General features: G+C 40.2%; 1 protein-coding gene across 1 annotated transcript; it reads right to left on the reverse strand.

Moving 5' to 3' along the window:
* Positions 1-2,355: 2,355 nt before the first annotated feature.
* Positions 2,356-16,200, reverse strand: CAVIN2 (caveolae associated protein 2). Its single transcript, XM_004601396.2, has 2 exons — positions 15,543-16,200; positions 2,356-4,578 (listed from the first exon to the last, which is right to left on the reverse strand). The coding sequence occupies exons 1-2, from the start codon at positions 16,023-16,025 to the stop codon at positions 3,853-3,855; spliced, it is 1,209 nt and encodes a 402-aa protein (XP_004601453.2). The 5' UTR covers positions 16,026-16,200; the 3' UTR covers positions 2,356-3,852.
* Positions 16,201-17,334: the final 1,134 nt, after the last annotated feature.

Consider the following 17,334-nt stretch of genomic DNA (forward strand, 5'->3'; position numbering starts at 1 on the left):
CTAATAGGTTACTTGATTAAATGAGACTGCATTGTGTCTGGCATACAACTAGGCATACATTAATTTTGGCATTAGCATACCCAGCTGGCATAAAGTAAATTCTCAAAAATGTTGGTTCCCGGAACTGGAGATATAGCTCAACAGACTGAGCATGTGCTGTGCATACAGGAGTCCCAGATCTGATCTATGGCCCCATCTGATCCCCAAGTATTTTTCAGAGTGACTTCTAAGCACAGAGTAAAAAGTCCCTCTGTAAAGTCATTTGTGGCCCCCAAAGTACACAAAAATTCATTTCCTCTTTGCCATGCTTGTGTTTTATTGTTTTGGACTCTAGTAATTTCAGCAAATGTGAAGGGTAAAAGTTACACTACTCAGCATATAATTGATTTTAACCATATGAACCATCAAGTTGATTTGATAAAGGTGTATTTTTTGTTGGGGGTCATACCCAGCTGTAATGTCCTTAGGACTTATTTTTGGTTCCGTACTCAAGGATTGCTCCTGGAAGGGCTTGGAGGGCCATATGCAGTGCCAGGGGTCAAATCCGAGTCAGCTTTGTACAAGGCAAGCATATTGTACCAATATGTACCCTACATATTGTACCAATCTTTCCAGTCCAAGGTGTGACTTTTTAATTGGGCTAATTTGTGTAAAGTTAAAAAAATAGAGTTTCAGATGCTCTAAACTCTAGGGTAATGTAATGGTTAAAACAAAAATATAAAGAATGTGTTTTTTATAATTTGAGTTATTGCCTGTTCCCTTTAGGGATGATTTTTTGGCTGCAGAAGTCTTTATATCAACACCCAAATCAAGCACAATACCAAGGTCACAGTGCTCATTTAATCAGAAACTTGTTTTTCAGTGTTAGAATCTTGGTTTTTAGGAAAAGACTTGTGGTTGCTATGGAACTGTTAATAATGACTGCTGCCTCTGCCTCGATTCCTCACTCCCACTCTCCGATATAAAATCACTCAGACTTGGGCTGTAGCGCAGCAAACAAACTTTAAAGCAAGAATTAACTGGACTTGGGCATTAGAGTCTTAATGTAGAAAATGACTTTCATGATAACCTTTACTCACACTAGCAACTTGGCTTTGTTGGAATTTTACAATTTTCTCATAGCATGAGGTTCAATTTTAGTTATTCAGCATGAGCATCACTAAAAGTAGAAACATTGTGGGCTTTCATTAAATAATAAATATAAAAAATCCTTATTTTATGCAGAACTGGGCTTAGCATGAGATTTTTATTTTCATGTGTAAAAAGTTCAACCATATACTAGATTCCTAAATGGAAAGAATAAAATATTCCTGTTGAAATATATGTCTATATACTTAAAAAATAAAATCTTGTAGGAAAATGACATTGTTGCTACATATCTGTCAGATTTATGATCCATGTAATAGACACTTTTTACTCCTGAATTATGTTCCTAGGATACAGATCTCAGTGCTTACTAATGTATAACCAATCTTTAGCGGAAAACTAATCCAGTTCTTGAGCTCCAGGCTCATAAAGTTAGAAATGGTTATTGGATGGAGGTGGAAGGTGGACAAGACAGATCTAATTCAGGGACTTTGCAGCTTCAACAGTATGCAAATAATTCAACAAAAATAAAGAATGAACACCTCCAATTTTCACAATGGCTGCTCTCTTTAATCCTGACAGTCTTTGTTTTCCAACAATTACCTAGCTAAATTCTGTTTTATTGCTTAGGATTTTAATGCTTCAAATGTGAACATAGAGTAAACATTTTGTCAGTAAAATATAGAAAAGTTGTTCGAGTAAAATTTTTCACTGATGTGAGATAATTTTTAGGAACAAGTGAAAAAAATTTGAAATGGAAATGTAAACAGTACATTAGGTCTGACCTCTCATTCCTCCAGCTGCAAGAAGTGACAACAACTTCATAAAAATTAAACAAGCACTCTTAAGTTTCCCGGTTAAATTAAGTCTTCTACCAAGTATATGGTACTATAGAAGACAAAGGTTTATCTGTGTGGATAAACTGACATACTGTTCGATATGCTCATGTTCGCAGGGCTATTTAAGGTATTAAAAGGGTTGGTACAAAACAATAAAAATGCAGATGGAACTATCAAATTCATCAAGCTGCTGCAATAAATTCAGATGCTCTCCAGAGTTGGCACGCTGATGTCAAGAAAGTTAAACTTGAAGAATGAGACTTGTATTTCTAAATGAGATCAGGGAGAAAAAGAAAGCAGAGTTAATAAGGGAAATCAGGACTCAAACAATCACCATTATGGCTGTTTGGAGGAGATTTTAAAAATCAATTCTCACTGCTCTTTCTAAAATTGTTCTGCCCCAAACAAACAAACGACTAAAATTGTGATATACTTTTAATGGTTGATTTATTTCATTTTTAACACAGCTATTGTTAGTTCAACAGTCTAATATTAGGGATACATAACTGAAAAATAAGAACATAGCTGTATAGGTTATGCCACAAGTATGTTGATCCTATTCTTTATATAAAACAAATATTAAATTGTTAGTATTATAAACCTCCTATAGTGCTAGATACAAAACAAAGATGAGAGTTTTCTCTAGGGTACAACTGACTTTAAACTATAATTTGATAGTTTTTTAAAAATACTTGTGTATTTTAATAAACATTTACTATTGTAGTAAAAATTAACTTGTCTGAATACATGTGCACATATAAATTCTAGCATGCTCTAAGAAGTGTATTACTATTCTGTGAAATTAATATATAATTAAAATATGATTTGGGATGAAATTCCACTATGTACAGAAAAAGAAAGGAAAAAAATTCCTGCCCTTTTCCATCCTAAGTCTATTAATCTTAACATCTTATGAACCTACAGTACATCAATTTGAGTGTAAGGGTTATTTTAAAAAATTAAAGAATAGTGTGATCCATCTTCCTGAAAAAGGCAGTGGTGAATTTTCAAAATTTGTTTACTAAAATTTTTAAGAGACAACATCCTTTTGAATTCCCTCAGAGAAAACTGGTAATGTCTTGTATTTATTAAGAAGAAAAATAAGCATTAACAGAGCAAAACGTTTTGTATATTATCTAAAAACATTTGAAAATAAGAATAAAAATATAATGTATTAGTCCAGGGTATAGGAACTTCTTCTTTAGAATTATTAAAGAGCTAAATGGTCAAGCCAATATATGTATTTTATTTTCAAAAACATACAGTTTTATCTTGGTCTTCACTCTCTTTGGCAATTTTGTTTCCCATTCTCTTGTCCAGCTCCTCCTTCTTAATTTTCTTCTTCTAATTACCCTGACTTTCCTGCATATTTTACTTCACTGGCGGAATATTAGTCTTTCAAATTTTCCTTCCTTTCTGATAAAACAATGGTGTCTATGAAGTCGAGAGGTGAACATTCTTTTGCCATTTAAAAGCATCTTTAGCTTAATTACATCTTTAGCTATGGTATGTGTCACACACTCGAATGATTTGGTTCACAGAGTTTTGTGCAACTTTATTTCTGGCGGACTGTTCAGCAAACCTACGGAATGACAGGAAATGAATTACATTTTGTAACGAATATCTTGGGTAGCCTCTGGATTTTCTGCCTAAGCCACATTGATCTGGGTCAAATTGCTTCATTTCCCCTTCCAGGGCCAAGCATGGGGGAGCTTCCGTGAAAAACTCAACCCACCCCAAAATGATTAGCGGTGGAGACCTGCACGTGTTGCCTTCCTAGGAAATGTCAATTACACTGTGCTGCTGACCACGCCCCAAATTCATGCAGCCTGCACGGTGGCACAGCAATGCCTGGGTAGTGGTAGTAGATGTGCAGGGATTGTGTTTCCAGGCTCGGGTTAGAGGCTAGCTGGAAGCTGCCAGCGGTTCAGGAGGCCTGGTCCACCCGGAGCACGGCGGGCTGCACTGGCTCCTCATCCGACCTCTCCGCCTCCTGGGAGCTTAGCACGTAGCCTCCCTCGTAGCGCACCTTCTGTGCCTGTTCCAGGGCCACGGACTCTTCTTCTTCTTCATTTTCCGCAATAGTCAAGTTGACGTTGCTGCCCAGGGCCGAGTTACTCCCTCTGGCCTCCCCCTCCACGCTCTTCCCTTCCGCAGGGGCTCCCTCGGAAAGACCCTCTTCCTCGTGATCGTTGGGCAAGTCTTCGGACTTGGTCTCCTGCTCTGCAGGGCTTTCTCCCTCTCGGACTTTCTTTCGACCGAAAGAGAAAGGGGAGCCTTTCCCCGAGGTGATTTTCTGGTGATTGGAAGTGAGGGTTTTCTTAATTTTCTCCCTCCTTTCGACAGAGACGATCTTCGTCCCCAGTATGTTCATCTTTTTCTCGATGTTCTGGCGAGAAAACGCTTTCTTGAGGCTATCCACTTTGCGGAGGCTGGATCTTTTGATTTTCTCTGCTCTGCTTTCTTCCAGCTTTTCCTCAGCGCTATCGTCCAGGGCCTCCTCATCGGGGGGCAATTCATCATCTGAGGAGAGGTCCACTGTGTGCAAAGTTTCCTCCAGGGACTTGTTTTCATCCACCAGCTCCCCCTTCCCTTCAGCTGGGCTGGGAACAGGCTTTTTCACAAACACATCGGCAGGGATCTCATTTTCTTCCTAAAAAGATGGACAGTGAGGACAGCATGTTAATAAAACATCTCACAAAGGAGCCCGAGTAGCCTCAATTTGCACATGTATGCTTTTGGCACACAGAAACCAAATGATGGTGGTTTCCTTTATCAGAGTGTGAGGAGTTAATTTTAAACTGGTCAAGTCATTCCCTGTGGATAAAGCCAAGGGCTGCCTATTGGGAATATCTGGAAGGCAGCAGTGGCCAAAGCTCTATCAGTGACAGGCAGGAGGGAAGTGGGCTGTGGTTCACCAAGAACCAGGAAGCTGCAGAGATAAAGGAGCTAAAGTAAGTGACTGGGAACTCACTCACTTTTTCTCTTTTCTTTGCTTCGAGGTCAGAGAGGCCCTATTCCTGCCAAAAATTCCACATCGAAAGACTCTGGGGGTCAAGAGGGAAAATCAAAAATTGGGTGAACAAGAAAGAACTGGATAGTCTTCACTTGTCAGACCCATGTTAAATACCTTTGTCAGATTCCCTGCCTGAAGAGCAAATACATCTATATGCAGTATTTTTGCTAGCTGTTCAGAAGCGTACACTAATCTTTCTCATGGCATTAATTTTGAGCATGAGAAGCCAGAACCGGTCTTACTGGGGACCCACTCACAATCCTGTGGTTTAGGGGTATCTTTTGTGGACACTGATAAAGGGAGGTGGGATAACTTATGACCATTTTTGGAATAATGAGGAGAATTATGACCCAGATATAGCTTATCGAGCTTCCTGAGCTTCCTCGAGCAAGCACCAAGAAAGTTCAGGGTTCTGTTCTCCCCCTACCCTATACTCCATACGTATAATTCTACGCTTGTTTGAAAAAGCACATGAGCAAATGTTTGCCTTTTACTGTGTTTTAGGAATCCCAGCCTGAGAACATGCCTCCAGACTGCAAGGGAGATGGTTCTCTGGTATTGTTTTTGTTGTTTTTTATTTATTTGTTTGTTTGTTTGTTTTTGCTTTTTGGGCCACACCCAGCACACCCAGGGGTTACTCCCGGGTCATGCACTCAGGAATAACTCCTGGCAGTGCTCAGGGACCATACGGGATGCTGGGAATTGAACCCCGGTCGGCCGCATGCAAGGCAAATGCCCTACCTGGGCATCTATTGCTCCAGCCCCATCTCTGGTATTGTTAAATGGGGACTTTTGAATTCAGATAGACATGGGTCTCATAGCAAAGGGATACCTTGCTTTTTGTATTTTTCTTTGAATATTGAAAATGAGAGCCTGCCAACAAGGTACCATCACATTTTCATTGCAGGAAATGGCACAGAAAAAAGAAATTATGACAGGAAGCCTGAGTCTGTCTTTGTTATACTAAGTGGCTGTGTGGCTTTTAGCAAATAACCTAATCTCCTTGGGTTTGGTTTCTTCCAAATATGACTAGAATATTTGACCTCGATCAGCAGCTTTCAATCTGTGCTTCAGGGACACTAGGGATTCTGCCAGAATGTTGGAGTGCATCTGAGTATCAAATGCTTCAACTACAGCCTGGAATGTGGTTAGAAAGTACACTGCACAGTGAACTTTCAGTTTGGAAAATAACTAGTTGGTGAATTAAAAAGTCTGATTTGGATCTAAACATCAAGCCAAAACTCATGCTATTGTTAAAGCTATCCCTTCTCATTTTGCAACTTGGATCGAAAGCCACTATAATTTGGATTATGATAAAATAATGTTACATAGAAATACATAGTTCTCCAATTTATCTCCCACTTTCTGATACAAAGGCGAAATGAACAAAGCTCCGACATGAACACACTTTAAAATCCTTCTCCTTTGGCGCTGGGATGAAAGTACAATGGGTAGGGTGCTTGCCTTGTGTGTGACTGAACTGGGTTCGATTTCCGGCACCACATGTGATCACCAGAGCCCTGCCAGGAATGATTCTTGAGGTCAGAATCTGGAGGAAACCCCGAGCACTGCCATGTGTGGCTCATAAACAAAACCAAAAAATTTCCTCTCTATCAGTCCCTATCAGTCAAAATAAAAATCTATAATTTTTTCTGAAGATACTCAGACTTACATCTAACTTTTATGTATACTTATTCATAACTGAGTCCTTTTCAGATTGGTTAGAACAAAGGATGAAAACTTGGAAAGAGGTAAAAGGCAGCGAGGATAGTTAAATAGAATTTTTGTTAGCTAAAGAAAAATCTCAGATTCTGTTTTCCAAAGATCTCTCTACACCCTTCCATTCTGAATGTCATAGGAAGCGCCAGGAACACAGTCTAAAGGATACAGTGAAGAACTGAAAGAAATATGTGACTCACAAGTCACATGATATGGACTATTATAGAGAGCACTTTCTCATGTTTCAAGCTGAGAGTGCCTCTACTTTACTGGCATGTGCTCCCAGTGAGGGTGAGGGCTTGCCACAGTCATTCGAATAGTTCCTGGCATCTCAATAGTTACTTGGTAAAACAGTGCATGTTGGGTAAAGTTGCTTTCTAAGAAGGCCCAGAAGGAAATTAGGGAGTGACCCTCTAGTGAGTAGGCTTGAGGTCTAGAAAAGAATGAGTTTAGCCCTGTATCTCGAAGAAATATTGCTCATGGCTACTGCCACTAGAAAATAAGAATATAAAGCTCAATGGCATGATGGTTTGTTTTGTTTTATTGGAGGGGGTGGTAAATCACACCTGACAGTGCTCAGGCCTTACTCCTGGCTCTGTGCTCAGGGATCATTCCTGACTGTCTCAGGTGACTATCAGAGTTCTTGGGATTCAACCTGGCTCAGCTGCGTGCAAGGCAAGTACCCTACCCACAGTACTATGACTGTGCCTCCCTGCCCTTTGCCCAACCTCTTGTGATATTTTTTTTTTTTAAAGAAGAATTTCTTCTTAGTGGATGCGTTCTTCTGTATGAGGGGCAGCCTGTAGAAATAGCTAAGGCTATTATGATGCTTAGTCCAGAAGAACAATTATGCCTGTGGTTTGACAAAAGGGTTGATAAGGTTTGACATAAGCTGCTTGCAGGAAAGGAGAAAACTAAGAACTCAATGCTATATGATTCCTAGCCCCCAGTGGAGAAGGCAATTCAGAGAGAATATTGAAAAGATGGGCTGGAGCGATAGCACAGCAGTAGGGCGTTTGCCTTGCATGTGGCCGACCTGGGTTCGATTCCTCTGCCCCTCTCGGAGAGCCTGGCAAGCTACCGAGAGTATCTCACACACATGGCAGAGCCTGGCAAGCTACCCATGGCATATTAGATATGCCAAAAGAGTAACAACAAGTCTCAAGATGGAGACATTACTGGTGCCTGCTCGAGCAAATAGATGAACAACGGGATGACAGTGACAGTAATAGTGTTTGAAAAGATGAGCTCTGGCTGTCTCTCAAGTTAATCAAAGAAGGAATCAACAGAAGGAATATTCACTAAAAATAATTATAAAAGGAGACTAAACAATATTGAATTTCCCCTTACATACAAATTTTATTATTTAAAAAATGTTGTTAGTACTGATCTTTCTCATCATGTGTGTTCCTAAGACAGTTAAAGAAACATGCATTAATAGCAGGTCAGCAATAGGAAGGTGAAGGTGGGGAACCCAACTGAACTCTTACACAATGCCAGAGAAATTTATGTAAGAGTTTGTTGATGCCAACCATGAAATTACACCTACCAGGAACTGAGATAAACCAGAGGGAACTGGATGTATCTTTATACCACTGGAAATAAGTGAGATATGTCTTCTTGGCTAACTGCTCTGCTTTGCCTGTCATTTTCATTACTCACAAAGTATTTTGTGTATTGCTTACTGGACAGTGTTTATAACTGTGCTTCCATGTCATCTCCTCTGAGGATAAGCACTTTCTTTTCACACAGGGATTTGTGAATATCCAAGCACATTCACATGTTACCTTTCCATAATGTTTGTTTAAAAGGATAAAAATAGTGACATTCTCTGAAATACCTATTGTTGAGTAAAATGAATGTGGTGTTTGACTGTAAATGAACTGTTATTGTGATGGGAATTCCACTTGAACTGCAGACAGTGGCTCCTCTGTAAGTGCACAGTCTCCTAGGCACCCGGTCTCATCTGCACACATGCCCTTGGCTCGTTCCTCTCTCATACATTTAATGGAAACACTTGAACTTTTCCGTGCCTGCAGGTGAAATGACACTCTTGCCTTCAGCCACCTCTCATAATATTTTTCTGCCTTTTTTCCCTTACAGATTCTAAGACTAACAGCTTTGTCAAGGCGGAGTACCAATTATACATCTTCAGTCTTATCACTGTTTACCAATGCTAGTTACAGAAGTATCTACTTAGGCTTGGAGACCACTTCCTATGGCATTTAACAATCCCCAGTGGGCTACACTATTTCTCAGGAAGGTTCTCCAGGTAGAGGACCCAGGAGCAACGGACTATTTGCCCTACAGATTTACTTTCAAGGAAACACTGAGCTTCCACTGATGCAGCTGCTCATGGTGTGACCTTTCACAAGGACCCTTAGGAGTTTTTCAAAGGAAGGGAAAATTAAACAGCACACTTCAAACATATAACATACATGAATGACATGCTTGCAGCAGAAGAGAGAAAACAAATGGAAAGAACTCTTGAGAAGTGGCATTTTCCCTTGCACTTTAGCTTGTTTGCTGTTCATATTGATTCCTGTGAACTAATAGTCCCCATCGTGCATGTGATACCAACACAGAGAAACCTGCCAACATACTGGGACTTCTTGGGTTCCAGCTTATTGGGAGCAAATTTCCTCTGCACTTCTATAGAGATGCACATTTAAAAGAGAAAATTCTCAGGCTAGTATTAGAAGGGGAAGCCCATATTTTGCCCGTAAGTCAGCCGTTTGCTCTCCCGTCAGTAACTTGTCATTCCTGTTGTTGGGAGAAAATAACAAAGGCTGTTATATTTCTACAGGGAGGTGATGGCATCCGAAGGGATATGAGGACCATAAATATGTGTCCATGTAATGTTTTATTCAATAATTGCTAAATACTAGTTATTAAAATGGAACTATGCCCACCTGACATTCTGATTTATAGGTCTCTTTTATACATTGATAGTTTTCTCCGATTTGTGTTTCTGAGGTATAGATTGCCAAGTGGATAAAGCCATTGATTAGAACTGCACCCCTAAGGCAGCTGTCAGTGGAATCAGCAAGTCATAAGAATAAAATGCATTAGTTATAATCCCTGAGCAGTCTTTCACATTCTAGAGGATTTAAAAGTTTCATTATTTTTCAGTGTTATCAAGGGTTCAATTCTTTTTTAAGATCACACCGTGTAGGTGTTCTTTGTTACACAACAACAACAAAAAAACCCTACAAATAAACAAATACAAATCACACTTGAATTATTTAAAAGCTGATGTAGAAAATAGTAAACAGAAACTTTACCATACTGGAATTATATTGTTTGATTTTACTTATTTCACATTTCAACTCTATAATTTCTGTTATTAATAAAACAAAATCTTTCTAGTCTTTGTTTCTTGGGGCCTCTTACTACTTTGATCTAAAATGCAGATAAAATTTGCATTTAGAAAGCTGCTTTCTAACTCTAAAATATTTTATTCTGTGATATAAACCAAAATCCCATAAAAAATAATTGACACACTGCCAAAGTGATCTCACAGTGCATGATGCAAAAATCAAACCCATGCAATACAAGCTGCATTGGAAACATTTTTCCTTCATTCAATTCAGGCAAATGTAGATTACAAAACTAACAAAAGGGGAAATATTTACTTAGAAGGATTTTATCTGAGAATGACTATTTTTTAATACATAAGGGAAAGTAATGATGGTTTTGAAAAAATACCAACAATAATCAGTTATTATTTAAAGTGCATGAGGCAATGCTGACACTCAATAAGTGTAAATAATAACAGTAAGAGCTAGTGTTTGTTTATCTCATAAACTAAAAGGGCACTGGATAAGTAGCACATCAAACCCAATATCCCATTATGGGAACATTAATTGCAAGTTGTCATATAAAAATACCTTTGATTATCTATTTTCTCATGTCTTCTGAATCTGTACCAATTTTGCACCTTTCTGAGTGGCTTTGGATAAAGTAGTCTTTTTTAAAAATCAATTTTATAAGAACCCAAAGATGTCACACATCTAGCGTCTTCTAAAAATCTGATCTTATTGAAGCCCAAAAGATGAATATTTGAACGTATTTTATAAGCTCAATTTTCCATGAATGTACCCACAGCAAATATCTAACCTCTACTCTTTTCACCCAATTTCACAATTTTATGTGGATGAAAGTGTAAGTTCTCCATGAGTCTTCTCATTCTGTTCCATAAATTTGAAATCATTCCCAAGCTGCTCTTTCACATAATCATTCCCGGAACCTAAAGAGGACATAAGTGGACACCACACCCTCTAGAGAAGTTAGTGTGAAATTCATATTTTTAATCAATAGAGAAAATTTCACCTTCATTGTAGACTCAATAACATTTGTAGAGAGTCTAACTTTAGTAAAAGATAACCAAATTTATAAGCAAAGAATTAGTCTCATTAGTCTTTAGTATTTGCTCTGTGATCAACAATTCCTGTGAATCTTATTCATTTTACTAGGTTCTGCCATAGAATTTTGCATTAAAAAATTGCTTGAAGCCATTATAAAAAAATTAAAGAAAAGCTTCTAAGATTTACAAGGATTTTACAATGCATTACGTTGCTCAAAGGGAGATAAATTTTCTCCGGTTTTAGCTACTAGTTATAATTTGAAGTAATTGCCAAGGCAGGAGGAGACTTAACAGCTGCAACAACCTTGTAAGTTTAGCAGAGTTTTAAATAAATGAGACAAAGTTTGGAATGAAAAGAATGCATGTGTGTATCCAGTAAGTCATCAAACCAATCTACAAACCAACTAACTAGGAAAAAGGAATATAGATTTTGGAGGCTACAATAGGATTTAAAAAAAACTGGAAATGTTACCTTCTAAATATCACAGCACTAAATGTGCTCAAGTCAGGTGACAGACTTTCATTCCTCACTCTGTACTTTCATTTTCACATTGAATTTTTGTCTTAAACCAGAAAGCCAACAAATTTAGCAAGGCAAAATCCATCATAGGCTCCAAGTGGACTGAAACTGATGGATTACTTAAAGACACAAAATAATATCTGGTACATTGTCTTCTGTCCTCACTCTGCAGACATAAGTAATATTCATTTCTCCCCCCCCCCGCCCCCTCCCACCCTTCACACCTCCCCCAACCCCCCCACTGTGAAGGCTAGATTGCTATTAGAAGGATCAATTTAGGGTTGCCCTTAGGGAAGAACTTGTTGCTTTCACGCAGCTGTAGAAATCTGAAGCCCATTTAAACATGGCGGTTGTTAGACAAGACAAGGTGTGACAAGGGAGGGTGAGCTTGCATGTTTGAGTGTGTCTAAGTGCATTTGAATAGCTGCCAACTAAAATGGAATAGGCATAGCTGTTTTAAGGTGCTGGGCAGGGCCAGATTAGTTTTAATTTGAGTCAAAACTTGAGTTTGGTTTTAACCTAAACGATATTACCCAAACATTAATTTTTGCACAAATGCATTTTTGATCTACTGGGGAAGAATTTCTTTTCTTGAGTATTTACACTATGCCAGTTACTAACCAGTTTTAATCTATTATTCCATTTATCCCTCACCCTATCTGAGAAGAGAAGGAAGATCCATTGTAAGGGATGAGACACACACTTTCCCTCTGATTAAATAACCTTAGATAATATTTTATTTATTTTTTTCCCACAGGAATAAAAGAGTAGTTTTATTTTATATATTTTTTAATTTTTTTAAAATATTTTTTAAATTTTATTGAATCACCGTGAGACAGTTACAAGCTTTCATGTTTGGATTACAACTCACAATGATCAAACACCCATTCCTCCACCAGTGCCTTTTCCCCACCACCAATATTCCGGGTATACCCCCCCTTTCCCACCCTCCCCCTGCCTCCATGGCATACAATATTCCCCATACTCTCTCTCTATTTTTGGGCATTATAGCTTATTTTCTCTGAATCTCAGTATCCTCATCTGAAATTGGGAGCAAATAAAATGACATGTAGGAAGATACTCAGCAGAATATAAAAGACTTACTAATTACTCAAAAATTCATTTTTGCTTGTATTAATATTCTCAGTATAGTAGCAGAGAAATAGTATGGGAATGAGGCACTTTCTTTGCCTGCTGCTCATTTTTGATTTCCTGCACTGCTTAAGGTCACCTCTCTGGTCAGCACTGCCAAAAATGACCCCTGAATACACAACAAGATGTAAGCCCTGAGCACCACTAGGTGTGGTCAAATCACCCCCTTCTCCCCAAATTCTCAGTGTACAGAGAAGCAAACAGAAACTTAAAGAAACTATGAAAATCTGCCAGTGATCATAGAGTTGGCAAATGGTCAAACTAGGCATTGAACCAGTGTCTTCATAACAAAATTTCTGTCCTTAACTCCTAACTGGGCCATTGTCTAACACAAGTTAATATTTCAGTCAGTGGACCAGAGATCAATGAGCTGGAGTACATGTTTTGCATGCAGGAGCCCTGAGTTTTATTTCTGGCACTACCTGGTTCCCTAAGCCCTATTAGGAGCAATTCCTGAGCACTGTGCTAAGAGCAGATTCTGGATACCACTTGCTGTATATTTATATGTGCATATACAATATATGTATCGGTATGCATATATGCATATATATATAGAAAGACACAGATATGTATATATGTGTGTGTGCGAGCACACATGTAGGTCTACATATAATCCATTGGCATAATTACTACCATAACAAAAAAGAAAGAATACTTTTCTACTGTGAAACTGCTCTTGCATTATTTTTTCTTTTTTCAAAATAGGCATTGTGTAGCACCTTTAACGTTGAGATTTGACCTATCCTTTAGGCTAATAAGGAATCCTACTTTGATAAAGAAAGGTTTGGCGTATTGTATTTTAGTTTCTGGCTTCTTAAAAGGCTAAGAGTCCTCGGTAGCTGCTGGCTAAGGGGCCCAGAATGGAGACTGGAGGGCTGCTTTGCATTCCCCTAGCATCCGTCCTGGCTGTGCACACTCCCTTTTCACCTTTCACTCACGAGATGGAGAATTCCTACCATTTGTGCCTGTCATTTCACACCTTTCAGTTTAATGTGACAACACAGGAGACCATTACAAGGCTTTGCAGCAGTACGTGTCTTTAAGGCCCTCCAACACTGTTTTTTTCCCCAAATGTCAGATTTATAATCCTCTTGAATTTTTTAGTCACATATCCTTCCCATTTCCTGCCACCCTTCCCCACAACCCCAACATCCATGGCAAAGAAAGAACCTAATCCTGACAAATAGAAGAAACTAGTAGATAAATGCTTTTTCCTCTTCCTTGAACTGAGGAATAGGGTGAGATCATCTTTATTCATGCTGGAAAGAGGGAAATTTCCTTTGATGACTCAGATTTAAACAGGCCTGAGCATGTTTGGTTTTGTTGGGAAATCAGTATTTAATTTAGAAATGCCTGGAGAGTTGCGATTTCTAATATCTTTTAGGCTAATAAAGTATGGACCATAGAGGGCTTCAAACAAAACAAAACAAAACAAAAAACCCCTAGTTACTGGCATCTCTTTGCAGTTCATTTGGTTCATGAAAAACTATTCCATTTGCATTAAAAGATAAAAAATTTCTAAGCTGCAAATGTCCGTACAGCATAGGAGGACATCAGCTGCCCGAAGCTTTACATCAAGTGCAATTTGGGGAGGACAAAAAAGCAGAGAGCTGAGTCTTTCCTTTTATGGGGGGGATGAGGCTTAGGTTCTAAGTTGGCAGAGCAGATTCATTTAGAAAAAGAAGGCTCCCTCGGTTTAAATTTCGATTTCTAAATCTCTCTTGGGAGATGAAGGCTCTTCTTGTGAGCCTTTCACAATCAAACAGTTGGTTCTAGCCTCTCCCCTCCATGGCTTTGAAACCCTTCCCTATTCACATGGTCACAACAGGCCGGCCCTGGGGCTGGGATGGCAAATGCATCCTGGCTCTGTCCTGGCTCGGTTCCATCGGGCGGAAGGGCTTGTAGCATTAGGCAGGACGGCCCTTGGATTCATAAATGCCCACCACTTGGCTGAACAACAGCACCACGCAATATTCTTGTCCCCGAATAGCCTCTTGCTACACTAATTGCACCATTGATGCATTAAAAAAAAATTAAGTTTTCTTAAAAATTTTTTTTTGCTTCAAGTCAACCATGTTAAGGAGAGAATATTCACAAAGGACTAGCTTTTGTGATTGCAACTAATATGCTGGCATTTATTTTACTTCATAATTGTGCTCTCCGGGCAACATGATGCATTTTAAGTACACTAGTGAAGAGTTATGCTTCATATTTTTATTAATAGTTTGCTAGAAAATAACTCAACAAGATTGCTTTGGTTGAGAGGGTCTTAGAATGAAGAGGCCAATTCAACTCTGATGGAATCAGTCTTCATTATTTGGTCAGTATCCAAAACATTTGATAGTTTGGAGGCAAAGGAATACTCTAAACCATCATGTCTTTGACTTCCGTTTTTTTTTTAAAAAAAAAGCCAACAATAAAAGAAACTTTATATGATCACTTAATTTTCACAACTAGGTAAGAAACAGGCACTGAATTAGTTCACCCTGTCCAGCGAATAGGCTGCAGTGAAACCCACATTCCTAAGGCCTATAGACAAATTGATCTGGCTAGGGTGCACACACCTGTTCACTTTCCCATCCTATATGGAGTAAGTCCAGGCACACAGAGATGAATGACCAGGCCGACGATACCTCACGCTTGGCCTCGGGTTTCTGCTGAATTGACCTGGGAATTCCCCACCCCCTGTGCAGATTTCACATTTGCCTGATGAAAGCAGATGGGGACCAGAGCAGGTGCATGTCAGGCAGGATAGATGGATCAATGGCTGTAGGGACCTGGCCATGGAGACCGTGAATGTGGGAGTATCCCAGGTGGGTGGGAAGAGGAGGAGGAGGCACTGACCTGAAAGATGAGCACTTTGAAATGGTTGCGTCGGAGGAGCTGTGCGTGGTGGCTCTCCAGCCGCTTCACCTGCGCGCATTGCCGGTCCATGCGCTCCTTGACAGCGCGCGTGTGGGCACTGACCTTGCGGGACTTCTCCAGCAGCTTGTTCACCGTGTTGCTGGTGGAGGTTTGGTACTTGGACAGCTTAGTGAGGTCGTTCTGGATGCCCTTCACCGAGCCCTCCAGGTTGATCTGCCGCTGCTCCATTTTGTTCTGGTTCTCCTGCACCACGTCCAGCATGTTCACTAGCTTGTCCAGTAGCGTGAGCACCGTGACGGCGTTCACCTGTGCGTTGTCACGGATTGCCTCGTCCGTGCTCCCCAGGTTCAGGCTGGGGCTCGGCGTGGAGGAGGGCACGGGGCTGGGGCTCGCTGGCTTCTCCTGCCGCATGTCAGAACCTGGGTGCTGGGACTTCTCAGCCTGGGCAGCGTCCTCTCCCATGGCTGCTGGGGTGACCACGTTGTCCTTGCTCGGCTGAGAAAGTGTGCTGGTGAGAGGTACGGGACAGAGGCCTCCGGGTCGGAGCTCAGAGCACCGCTGTCCAGGACTGGCCGAGGTTCAGACAGGCAACAACTGGCTACACTGATTAGGGAAACTGCACTCCAGCTGCTCTTAAAAGCTCTGCTCCACCCAGTGGGAGGCGAAGGTTACAGAACTGTGAACCACTCAGGGCTCAGAAGCATGCACACACTTCCTAACTGCGTTCCTGCGCACAGGACACTGTGTTGCGGGTTGAGCTTTTCTCTTTTACTCCTCTTCCTCTTTGAAAGTAAGTTCAATGTCATATTTCTATCATGACTTCATCTAGAGGCGGAGGAAAACAGGTCCACTTGGCTCAGCTCCACCACCGACCATTGGCTGAAGCTAGTAAACTTTCCTTTGGCTGCTACGCTACAGATGCAACAGGGCACCTGTTTTTTTTTCCCCCCCTGGATACAAGTTATTTTAACGGAAAGTACTGTTTGCATTTGCCTTGGAACTGACTGACCGGGCTGCAGAATGCTCCCTGGAGGTTCTCCTGGGAGAGGCTGAGTTTAAAGGGTATTGGCAGTAAGATTTGGATTGTTAATGTTTCGTTTCTAGAGGACTGGGAGTAATTCTGATAAAGAGAAAGGAAATGGCCCAGTTCTCATTACTCTTCCAGTGGTGATGTGAGACGAGTTGAAAGAGTCAGAATTAAAGGGATGTCAACACCATTGACAGGCTATTCTGTACACTGTTCCCTTGTGATAGATGGCCCTTGGAAGTTTGGAGTGACCACTATTTTATACGTGTATACAGATAGTTTTGTGTGAGAAGGAAATTGACAGAGGAAAAACCAAAACAGTAAAGAAAGACCCTGTGGATGTACTTGAACTAATTTTGACTTCCTGCTGAATGATTTCTCAAATGCCCATGTACCGTCTCTGCCAGGCATTTATTGACACATGCCTAGAACTCTGGCTGTCTGGCAGGTTGAGTTGGAGTTTCTGAAGTGCTTCTAATGCTTGACATTTCCAAATTCCTGTTCAGTGAAGTGGCACACCTGTTCTAAAATGTGGCCTTCCTCAGCCGAACCCTTGGGATGTCGGGCTTATTTTCTAAAATGACTTCGCATGCTTGGATTGGTTTTAAATGTATCCAGCCTTTGGAAGTATTTTCAGCAGGAAGTTTGTAATAGGCCTTCTATGAACAGTTTTGAGAAGAACAAATGTCTGTTCTTACTGAATCAGGGATTGACCATGGCAAAGTTATGTTCCTCAACAGCAAA

This window comes from Sorex araneus, chromosome X (genome assembly GCF_027595985.1).
Source record: "Sorex araneus isolate mSorAra2 chromosome X, mSorAra2.pri, whole genome shotgun sequence".
In the NCBI taxonomy this organism is placed as follows: Eukaryota; Metazoa; Chordata; class Mammalia; order Eulipotyphla; family Soricidae; genus Sorex; species Sorex araneus.